The sequence below is a fragment of the Apodemus sylvaticus genome, chromosome 1, assembly GCF_947179515.1.
Source record: "Apodemus sylvaticus chromosome 1, mApoSyl1.1, whole genome shotgun sequence".
Classification (NCBI taxonomy): domain Eukaryota; kingdom Metazoa; phylum Chordata; class Mammalia; order Rodentia; family Muridae; genus Apodemus; species Apodemus sylvaticus.
In genome coordinates this window covers 20120983-20133026 of record NC_067472.1, presented here as the reverse complement: position 1 = coordinate 20133026, position 12044 = coordinate 20120983, and the positions used below count along the sequence as shown (strand labels likewise).

General features: G+C 35.4%; 1 protein-coding gene across 6 annotated transcripts in view; it reads left to right on the top strand.

Annotated features, from left to right (window-relative positions):
• Lcor (ligand dependent nuclear receptor corepressor) overlaps positions 1-12044 on the top strand; it is a 105759-nt gene that overhangs the window by 56539 nt on the left and 37176 nt on the right. For 5 of the 6 annotated variants that reach the window (XM_052186002.1, XM_052185985.1, XM_052185994.1 and 2 more), the window contains exons 5-7: positions 1221-1353; positions 7821-8108; positions 10782-10875. In XM_052186002.1, the coding sequence (XP_052041962.1) occupies positions 7871-8108; positions 10782-10875 (332 nt within the window). In that variant the 5' untranslated portion in view covers positions 1221-1353; positions 7821-7870. Of the gene's footprint in view, positions 1-1220; positions 1354-7820; positions 8109-10781; positions 10876-12044 lie in introns of those variants that run through there. The other variant, XM_052186011.1, reaches the window with a different exon arrangement.

The following is a 12044-nucleotide window of genomic DNA, read 5'->3' as shown; positions in this document are numbered from 1 at the left end:
GACATGTGATTGTGGAAGAGTGGAAATTGTCCAAATAGTTGTCCGCTCTTGAATGAATAAGATGTGGTGTAGCCATAAAATGGAATGTTCATTTATCAATAAAAGAAAATACCACACCGGCCAAGATATAGTTGAACCTTAAAATTATATTCTAGGGGAAAATGTCACCCCCTCTGAAAAAAAAATACAGCTCCATTTAGATGGCATGACCACAGTAGGCATATCTTCAGAGGTAAAATAAAGTATAACTGGCTGCATAGGGCCGGGTGCAAGCAGAGAAATGGCAGCTGAGTTTAATGGGATACAAATATTCACATTGCAGTGTTAACAGTTTATAGATATGAATAAAATCTGTTGAGCTTTATATTCAGAGAGTGAGTTATACCTGGTTTAAAATAAATTGGTTGAAACAAATAGAAATGATGACAATTCTAATGGGAAAATCCTAGAATGTGATTGTAAACAGTGGGTATATTTTAAGTCTTTGAAATGTGTGGGTTATAATGTGCCCTCAATTCTTATGTACATTTTATTTTGCAAAGTATGACCTACTATCTTGTTTAGAGTTTTTATAAGTAATCTGTGGTGAAAATGAATGCATGAGTTTTATACACTACAGTGATGTGGAGTACATGTGAGCACAGGCCTTAAAGGATGCTTAGAAGGTATGCTGTGCATTCTCATTGTGTCTTCTGTGGTGTCCATTGTTGTTCTGGTCTCCTGTAATTCTGAGAGACGAGGATGAGAACAACTGAGCACTGTCAGCTAACCGCAGTGTGCTCCTGCAGCCCGGAGGTGATGCGGGCCTTCCGGGATGAGTTATTCCAAGCATTAGAAACAGTTGTCTTACTCCATGTATGTATGTATGTATGTATGTATGTATGTATGTATGTATGTATGTATGTTCAAGCACAACAGCCTTTAACTAAAAATGCTGAACAGGAGGGGTGTGGTTTCAGTTTACTCTCACAGTGCCAGGTTTGACTTACTTATCAATGTAACAATCCAGTAAAGATCTGAGAGCCAGCATTACAATACAGTTATCCAGAAACAGAATTTAAGTTTTAACTATTTAAACCAATTTTAAAAAATTAAATATTTTAATTATATTATTTTAGTTTGTTTTATTGGCTCTTAACTCTTGCCTTTATGCATCTGTGCTTTGGATTTTTGAATGGGGAGAGATTTCTGTACAAACATTTCACACAATATTTTTACAGGGACATTTAGTCGGTCTGGATGAGCCAGCTTCCGGAGCTGGGCAAGAAGCTTTGCTTAAACAAGAGCACGCAAAAATCACTCGACTCCAGAAACAAGCAGAAGAGTTCCTCAATGCAGTCTTTTATAGAAAAGGTTGGTTTCAGTGGCAAACGACACACTGTCTGCTTGTCATATATTAATCTCCTTAATTTAGATGTTATTTTAAGTTACTCTTCAGATATTTCTGTATTCCTTTATCACATTAAATTTAGAATAACATTAAGACAACTCTTTGTCTTCTTTAATTCTAAAGTGGGGGGGTGAATTTTAGTTAAATAGTTCAGAAATGTATTGTAAAACTTTGCTATTTATTAGATAAGTGTTTTAGACATATAAAATGCTACTTAATAACTATAAACATTAAATCCTTAATAACTATAAAACCAACTCAGTAAATTGAAAATCGACCTGAAATTTTATTTTGAAGTGAAAATGTAGTTGAATCTTACAGTTGTATTTGTAAACATTTTTGTAAGCATTAATATCTTTTAAAATATATTTATTTTTTTATTTTATATGTGTATTTTGCTTGCATGTATATATGTGCACCATGTATCAGATCCACTGCACCTGGAATTAGGGTAGTTGTGAGCCATCATGTGGGTGCTGGGAAAATTCAGCCCATTGACATCTCATTTCACTAAAATTTTTTTTTTTAATTTATTGATATATTTATTTTCACTAAAATTTTTAAAACTTATTTCGTAGAAAACTGTACACTAAAATAAACTTTCTTGCTTGCATTTTGTGTCAAATTTAATAGCCCACTCTAGGATTTTCAACACATCATTATGCTTAAAGAAGCTTATTTTATATTAGTTTTGAAAAGCAGAAACATCTCTCTACCAGTCTTGAGCAACCTGTAGCTCTTAAACCAAACGCCAAGGGTAGCTATGAATGTGGTCTAACACAAACTCATAGACACAGCTTAGGACATTAGGATACTTTTTAAAATGTTTGCAATTGATATGATAACAGTATGTTGCAATGCCAAAAAGAAGTATGCATCTTGAGGCTTAGGGATTCTTCTTAGGGACAGTTAATCCTGTTTTCATTTTATTTTACATATGAATGTTTTTCCTGTGCGTGCACACACACTCTCACACACACACACACATATGCATGCACACGAACCACATATACCCAATGTTCTTGAAGGTTAGACAAGGGTATTTGATACCCTGGAAATGGAGTTACAGATATTTGTGAGCTACCATGTGGATTCTGAAAAATCCCAGTCCCCTGCAAGAACAAATACTCCTAATCACTGAGCCATCTTTCTATCTCCTCCCTGCCTCCTTCCTTTGTTGTTATTATCATCATAGTCATCATTCTTCCCTGTCCCTACCCCACCCCCACACTTGGTCTCACGATGTCCTCTGGATGTCCTGGAACTCATAAAAATCTGCTTGCTTCTGCCTCCCAGGTGCTGGGATTAAAGGCAGGCATCACTATACTTCACTTCAATTCTTTTCTTTATCCATATAACCTCTTTATGATCTTGTTTTAATTAGTGAAGAATCTGTCTGTCTGTCTATCCTGTCTATTCTATCATCTATCCTCCCAACCACCTGATTTGTTTGTGATTTGAGATACGGTCTTGCTTTGTAGCACTGGGTTTGCAGGAGATCTTCCTGACTCTGCCTCCCAAATGCTGAGATTAAAAGTTGTGTGACAATATGTTCATAAATTCTTCCTGAATGAATTTCTATTCCTTAATTATACATTTCCCTCTCCTGCTAACGTAGAGGCAATTATGATAATTTCTAAATCATTTCCTACAAGGAAGGTAAAGTGCTATGTACTTGTAATGCAGTTGGTAAGCAGGGATGGGTGGTTTTTGAGTTACAGGCCAGCTAGAACTGAAAGGAATAAAAGGAATTATTTATACTGCTGATTATTGGTATACTTACCCCTCAGCAGACTCAAAGCGCCCATCTCCTACACTGCACCACACTTCCAGGGCCTTCATACCACTCAGGTTCTTCTCAAGGTTGACAGTACACTAGAAGTGAAATAAGATTCTAATGTTGGGAACTGTTGGGTACCATCTGGTGTTCTTAGTTTTTTCACTCACTGTTTTCAGAACATTAGTGAGCTGAGATGTCCTGTGAACTCACACTACTCCTTAACAAGTTTGTTGTTTGAGGGAAAACATGCTTTTGTATTTTCATCATTTTTTTTCCATCACTAGAAAAATTAGATTTCTAAGTGTGTCAGCACTTCCCTTTAATACTAATTGGCACGCTGAACTATATTTCCCAGATGAGTCTTTTAGACTCACATTATCAGGGTAAGTGCCCAGAAGTTACAAAATAATGTTTTTTAAAAAAGTAATTTCATGAGTTTTGTGACTATTTGATTGTTTTAATAAAGGATTTTACGTTCCTAGGTGTGGCACCACACATCTCTAGTCTCAGCAGCCAGTCTCTTAGTTCCGGCCAACTTTGTCTGCATAATGAGGTCCATGACAGTCAAGACTACACAGTTGAGACTGTCTGAAACAATGGTGGGGAGAGTGACATTTAAGGTGTTACTTAGTGGCTCATTATCCAAACGTGGGGAGAATGACATTTAAGGTACTACCTAGTGGCTTGTCAAAAAGCGTTTACAACTGTTCTTCACCAGAGTGTATGCAGACAGTGCCCTTACTCTGTATGTGGTCTTAGTAATTAGCCTTTTAAACTAATCTAGGAAGCTGCCTCCCAGCATATATTTTCTACCTGTTATTTGGTTAGTGGTGTTGGTGGTTAATCACAGCCGATTCTCTCAGTGACATTCTAGCCTACTTGGTTCGTGCCTTTGTCCTAGAAGAATAACATGCATTACAATTCTTACATGCTGTTGGGTTCATAATGTTTGCAGTAGGAATTCTTAGCTTAGAATTGGTTGTAGGATTTCAAGAGATGGGATTTGTATACAACTTGAGTTTGTACATTGGTTGTACATTGGTGTGAGGTGCTTAGAAAAAGGAATTGTTGCTTTGGAATTGAAAGTTCTTTCTCTTTGCCTTATATCTTAATATTGTTGCTTAATAGGTGTTTTATTAATCTTAATGAAAATATCTCTAAAGTGGACATTTGTGTGCTATAATGCCAAAAGCAGGCAATATCCAAGGAAATGATGTGAAGTTTTTTCTGAAGAGTGTTGTCTGTATATCTGATGATAGCTTTCTCTGTCCTAAATACTAAACAATGTGAAAGTATTTGAGGTTTCACGTTTTGGAATCTTTTTGTGGACCTTACCATTTGAGAGCCCTAATCTTAGAATTCAAAATTCAAACATTTTTGAGTCTTATGTCAACACTTGAAAGATTGGGATTTCAGAGCACTTTGTGTTTCAGTTTTTCACATTTGGCATACATAGCCTTTAATTCCAGTGATTGGATTTAGTTTGTCCAAGGGTTGTAAGTTGTGTATTTTGAATAATTATGTGGCGTTTGGTCCAACTAAGGTGAACTATACATGTCATAACAGCAAACTTTGTGATTGGGCTTGTGTAACAAGTTCTTATGTAAGAAGAATTATGTCTCCCAGACAAGCACTCTTTCTCAGCCTGCTTTTGCTACCTGAGTTAAAAGTGGGTTAATTCTACCTTTAATCCCAGCATTTGGGAGACAAAAGCAAGTGGATCTCTGGGTTCCAGGCCACGCTGGTCTACATAGGTAGCTTTAGGGCACCCAGGGCTAAATGTGTGTGTGTGTGTGTGTGTGTGTGTGTGTGGAGAGAGAGAGAGAGAGAGAGAGAGAGAGAGAGAGAGAATATGAATGAGAATGAGGGCAGGGGGTCTCTCTCAAAGAAAGATTCAATAATTTCTTAAAATAGTATTTGCATTTGAAATATACCACTCACTGGCTGTGCTCTTAACAGTTGGGTTGGTTGGTTGGGTTTTTCTCATTTTTTTTTCTGTCCTGTCCTGTCCTGTCCTGTCCTGTGCTTTCTTGACCTTTCCTTTTCGACACAGGGTCTTAAAGTTCACTGTGTAGACCAGCCTGACCTCCAGTTTTCAGAGAACTGCTTGCCTCTGCCTTGAGTACTGGGATAAAAGGTGTGCCACCACATTGTTGTGCAATGCAATCCTGTGCTATAGCAGTTACATGTTTTTCTATAGGTTCTCTCCCAACTGCATCTCATAATAATTGCTTTTACTTGATCCAGTTGAGAGAATTTCCCTAGAAATGACCATGATTAGAGAAGTTCTTAAGTAAATCAAACAACGAATGCATTCAAGAAACTCTTAGAAAACAGAGAATTTTAAATGGCAGCAATGGCTGTCACACATATTGAACATATTGTCTCATGATTGTGGTGTTCATTCAGTAAAGGAACAAGATCAGTACTAGCTTTTAAACTTCCAAGGTAGAACTTAATAGTTCTTATTGTAAAAGCTTTTACATATCTCAAAGCCCTTTAATAGTTATTAATTAACAAAGATTCCCATAAATTATTGTATTTTGCTACAGATTTGGAAATTTTCAAATCTTTGTTACACATTCTTATGCTTTCCATGAGGTAAAAGTATACCATTAATATATTGAAGTTTTATGTATTTTTTCATATGGAGATTATATGTTGTATAGGGGAAATAAGTCTTTCTATAACTATATTATAACTAATATAATTAGTTATATTATATATATATATATACTTTATATTATATATTATTAACTATATATATTATATATAGTTAAGGTCAATAACTAATAATAAGAAAATCCAGAAACGAGACATAATGGCTGACACGTGCCTTTAATTCTGGGAGGTACAAGTAGGCAGGTGTCTCAGACCAGTGTGGTCTACATAATGAGTTACAGGCCATCCTTGGCTGAATAGTGAAACTCTGTTTCAGAAAACAAACAAATAAGATTACCAGTGTAGGGGAGGGGCTGGAGAGGACTTAGCAGTTAAGATCACATGCTGCTTCTGGCAGAGGACATGGTGCTTAGACCTGGGCATACTCACAGTCACTCCCAACTGCTTGTGACTCCAGTTCCAGGAGACCTGATACCTTCTGTGACCTAGGCAGGCACCAGGCGTGGGCAGTAGTTTATATTTATTTGTATTAATTTGTATTAATGTACATTTAACACACATATGCAGATAGTCACATCAGATGAGTGTCAGAAAGCTGCCTACATGGTTCAATAGGTAAGGGTGTGTTTGCTATTGAGCCTGACAATCCAGGTTGAATCCCCAGGACTCTGATGATGACAGGAGAAAACTGACTCCCTATAGCTTATACTCTGACCTCCAAATGTAACATGACAACATGTGTTTGTGCTAGTGCTCACACACACATACAAAAATTGAGTGGATAAAAGTATTTCAAAGGCGCTATATGGCTCAAATTTTATTAAAATATGATAAACATTGTAATTGGTTGTACAATTGGAATCTTTCTCTTTATTAAATATTTTCTTTTACAAATTGATTGCAACACTGAGTCTATATTTATAAAGGAAATGTAGGGTTCCGTTTCCAAATTGTTATGAACATTTATTTGCTTTTTCTAGCTAATTTTAACAAATAAGGAAACTAAATTCTTTTGAGAACTTTTGTAAAGGCCTTGAAGAGGCCTTGGGGAATTAAATATACAAATGGAACATTAAGGTCAGTAGTATAGTTATAAAGTTTTATTAGTAATTTCCTGTACAAGTTTAGGTCACATTTCTCTTGTTTTAAAGGTATTTGTTGGTAATTGATTTGATTGTTGTATTTATTACTCAAATAAATTGAACAGACACTTTACACCAGACAAGATTAGAGGTGCAGTCTCTAGGTAATTATAGAAACGTGAAGATTTACAGGTTCTCACAGATCTTTTCCCTTTCATCCTAAACCCATTTGAACTTGATGACCCTTTCCAGTTCTGAGTCAGCGGTTTCCTGTGTTCTGTCTTTGAGTGAGCATTGTCTAGACATTGATTACTTAGGTGTTTATTTCATTAATTTCCTAGCTGTTCTCTAAAGGTTGGCAGGTTATACTTAAAGAACTCATGGAAAATATGTGGTCTTCAGCTTTTGAAATGTGGTGTTTAAACTCCTAGCTAGGAGTTCTAAAACTGTGACTCACAGACCAATAGTAGCTGACACCATTTTTCAAGGTCGTCCTCAAGTCTGCTATTCCTTTGCTCATTAGCAAGAAGTAAATTATGCAGTCATAAATTCAGCAACCGTACTTGAAGAATGTGAGGAGATAGTTAAGGGGAAATCAAGGAAAAACTTGATGTTTCTACACTTGTTGGCAGTAGCTGTTTGCTTAGAGAAGGCTTAGGTATTTCCATATCAGGTAAGTAATTTTACCCAGAAAATACCATTTGATATCCCCTTATTTAATTTTGTAATCCTAGCAGATAAATTGTTTAGAAATACATGAGCATTTTATTTTCAGTATCAATGATTACTTACCAATTAAGATTATAAATCAAATGAGGAATGAATGCAGTTGTTAGGATACTAGATTTTTAAGGAAAACTAAATTTTATGTTTTCTTGAAAACTGTCTTTTTTCTTTTCCTTAGTTTATTGTCCCACTTTAAAAGTAAATAAATCTTTGTTTACAGACAGTCCCTGGGTCTCCGACCCCAATATTCCCCTAGTGGCCCGTGAGATCATGCAGCGAATGATCCAACAATTTGCTGCTGAATATACCTCAAAAAATAGCTCTACTCAGGACCCCAGCCAGCCCAATAGCACAAAGAACCAAAGCCTGCCGAAAGCATCTCCAGTCACCACCTCTCCCACGGCTGCAACTACTCAGAACCCCGTGCTCAGCAAACTGCTCATGGCTGACCAAGACTCACCTCTGGACCTTACTGTCAGAAAGTCTCAGTCAGAACCTAGCGAACAAGGTATGGTTTAATGTCATGGTCTCCTCTACCCAATTGGAAGACTTTAAATTGGGGAGGAAAGATATTATAAATAGGGCACCATCAACAAGAATAGGATAGAAAATGATGTGATTCTAACTGGTCATGATTATTTGCTCCTGTGTGTCCCAACTGCATGGGCTGAGGCAGGCGCATCACCTAGGGTCAAGGCCAACCTGGCAGCGTAGTGAGACCTGTCTCCGAAAATAAAAGTCACATCTCGAATTGTCTGCGTATTCAGTGATAGAGAAGTACACAAGTACATGGCACTCGTCATGATAGATACAGCATACAGGAAAGTTAGGGAGCTGTTACCACCATGAGGGCAGTATAAAGTGTTTCACTTTCTAAAATAATATATCAGATTCTTAAAACTGTAGAAAGGCAAGTTTCTCCATTTATCCTCAATGTTCTATTATAAATTAGCACCTGTCCAAGAGACACCCTTTGCATGGAAGTTACACTCTACAAATGAGATAAGTAAAAATATGTATTATAATTTCAAAAGAGTGTTAGGCCAGGTGCAGTTATGCACACCTTTAATCCCAGCATTTGGGAGGCAAAGGCAAGCAGATCTCTGTGAGTTTAAGTCCAACCTCATCTACATAATGAGACCTGTGTTTAAAAATAAAAATAAAATAATATTATAAATAAAAGAGTTTAGGTTGTTGGGTAATACATACATACATATATATATATACATACACACACACACATATATATACATACATATATATATGTGTGTGTGTGTATGTATATATATATAATGTACTAAATTAAGGAAATAACTTGAAGATGTTTCCAAGATAGGTATTATTAAGATTCCAAGTCAGTGGAAGCAGTAAGAGGTTATGAGTTGTGTTCAGATGTTTCTTGAGTCTCTGAAGTGTATTTTAAATAGATTAAGCCCCTGCTACTTTATGTTCTCACTAAGTGCTCTCAGCATTTTTGCAACCGAGGCACTTTTGAACTTCTGCAACTGATTATAATTGGTGATGTCTTAGGGAACGACTTTATTTATTGTCTTCAAAACTTAAAATTTATGCCATGTATGAATTTATGGGTAAGAAATAAATTTTGATGACAGAAATTTTTAAAAATAATTTCTTTAAAAGAACCTTTTTCTTATTTCAAGTAATGTATGAAGACATCCCATTTGTGAAGCAACATTTGAGGATGCTTTCTCCCTTTGCCCACACTGGAGGCCTCCTAGTCTCCTCCTCCTCCTCCTCCTCCTGCACCTTTGGTTACTGTATTTACAAAGTTGTATCTCCTTGTTTTGTTTGCTTGATTCTTTGTTTTCACCACAGGGGCTCTCTGTATACCCCAGGTTGTTGGAACTCACTGTGTAGACCAGTCTGGATTATAGGGGTGTACCACCACTGCCCAGCATTTTTCTGTTTTATTGAGGATTTTTTTTATTCTTATTGTTTTTACTACAAAATGGCATTTTCACTAAATATCTCTACTGTATCAAAAGCTTCAGGTTTATAAAATAGTAGCAGTGTAGAAGTGTATGTATACTGTTAGTAACTGAGGATAATTTATGGTAACTGCCTTAGGTTAGAAATATTCTAAGCATTGACTTTTTAGATCTTCAGTTGGGTATCAGGTATCTAATAGGTTGCTACTTGGTTCTTTAAACAACAATTAGGTTTATAGTGGTTTTAATGACTTCTGAAAACAAAATTTTATATGAAGCTGGGTATTTTAATTTTACAAGTTTAGCTTTGTATTCACTTGTAACAACTTGAAATGGGAGTTGCCATGCCCTTAGATGTACATTGTAAGTAGATTCTGTCCAGAATTTATTTTTGGTATAGACACCAAGACCTTCCTGCTGCCCAGTCAAATCAAATCAGAAGCTCTGAGTTATCTTTCTTCAGCCTATGGAATGGAAGCTTTGAAAGTTTTCAAGTATAGCTATCTGTAAAGGGAAATTAACTTTGAAAACAAAATCTTTAATTTTATACAGTAATAACACAAATTTGTGATTCACCTCATTTTTAGGCTCCTTGCTGGTATAATACTAAGATGTTTCCCACTAAATTGAAACACCATTTTTAAAATATTTTAATTTTTTAAAAAACCTTTTTCTTAAACATACTTTAACAATTGAAATTTGAATTTTCAGGACCTTAAAAGACTTAATCCAAATGTACATATTTTTGATATCAAAAGAATAGTTAAAATATACACAAACTATTTATCTTTCAAATTATCTTGTATATACATGAAATATAATCAGATCATTTAAAAACAATTTTCTGATTATAAATTTTCCACATTGAAGTTTCATGTGCTTTGGAATTTGAAATAGATAGATCTTGGGCAATTTGTTTATGTATGTTTTTAAAAATATATTCATACATTTGAGTAAAGGATTAGGAAATGAAGTATAATTCTAGTACAGAACTCATGCTATGTAACTGGTATTTCCAGTGTCTCAATATATCTTAGCATCTTCTATGTTTTACCTTTCTTTTGCCCTATTGACAAGAAATTTTGCCCTGAGAAATACATGTATATTATTATTTTGAATTTAATACTTCAACGTAATAAATATTGCTTGGGCTTATTTCCTACCTTTTAGTGTATCCAGTTCACACTGGTTTCAGTTCTTAAGTCCTGAGGTGTTTCTTTGTGTCTCTACAGACGGTGTACTTGATTTATCTACTAAGAAAAGTCCATGTGCTAGCAGCACTTCCCTGAGCCATTCTCCAGGCTGCTCCAGTACTCAAGGGAACGGGTAAGGGAAAACATTTAAAGACTTCCACAGTTTTATATAGATAATTCATCAAAGGCTAATCAGCCAATTTACTTGAGTATTTAAGTTTTATAAAAACTTACCATTCAGATTAACAGTCTTACAGGTGAGTGAGTCATTTATAAAATGGCTCAGTCCATCAATGAAAGAGAAGTGTATTTTTGCAGTCTAAAATTGGCTAGCATAGATCAACCCTGCCAGTTTAGTACATGTAGAAAATTCATGAGTATCACAAGCACATATCATAGCGTCTTTGTCAGTGTTTTGAAGTGTGGAACCTGTGCTACACAGTTACAGTGTGTACAAGTGAAGACAGTATTATCTGTGTTCAAGTTGTTGAATGAAAGGTGGGCTCTAGTATTATTTGGTATCCCTAGTAAGGTGTGTGTTATGTGTGTTTATTTTTGTTTGTTTGGGTTTGGTTTTTGGTTTTATTGGCTGTCAATTTGAACTGCAGTTTTAATTCCATGGCAGTTCAGAAAATATAATTGTGGTTTTTTTTTTTTAATAGAATATTGTAGGTAGATGAATAACCATTTTATGCTGTCAAACATATATTCAGTTTGATAATCTTAACCCCACATTGAATTCTGTGACCAGTTACTTTATAGTGGTAGAATCACCTACTTCTCATGACATGTATCTAGTAACCATTTTGATAGAGCAGATATCAATAAATATTTAGGCACCATATTAGAAACTTGCAACTTCATTTGGATACGAAAAATTATTTTGAGTTTAAATTTGTTAATAGTGTATTTCTTTAACTTTCTAAGACTGTTGATATGGGGGAGGCTTCTAGACACTAAAGGAATAAATGGGCACTAAGTGGACTAATTCTTCCCACCCTAATCTTAATTATCTTCAAATTGAAGGATTCTTCTACTGACTTCTTTAAAAAAAATTCCCTTTATTTTCTCCTAAATCCCATTGTTTTCCTCCCTTCCCACACTATTCAGTCTAATAACATTAACCTGTTTTCTCATGGTTAAATATAAGTTCTTTTCAGGATTTCATTGTGTATATATTAAATATAAGCCAGTGTGATCCCAAGTTATGTGGGTCCCTTTTGATTCTACTTGGCTTTGTTTTATGGGAGATAAATTCATCAGCCGTACTGCCTGTCTTTCAGTTGAGTATTTAATGTTACT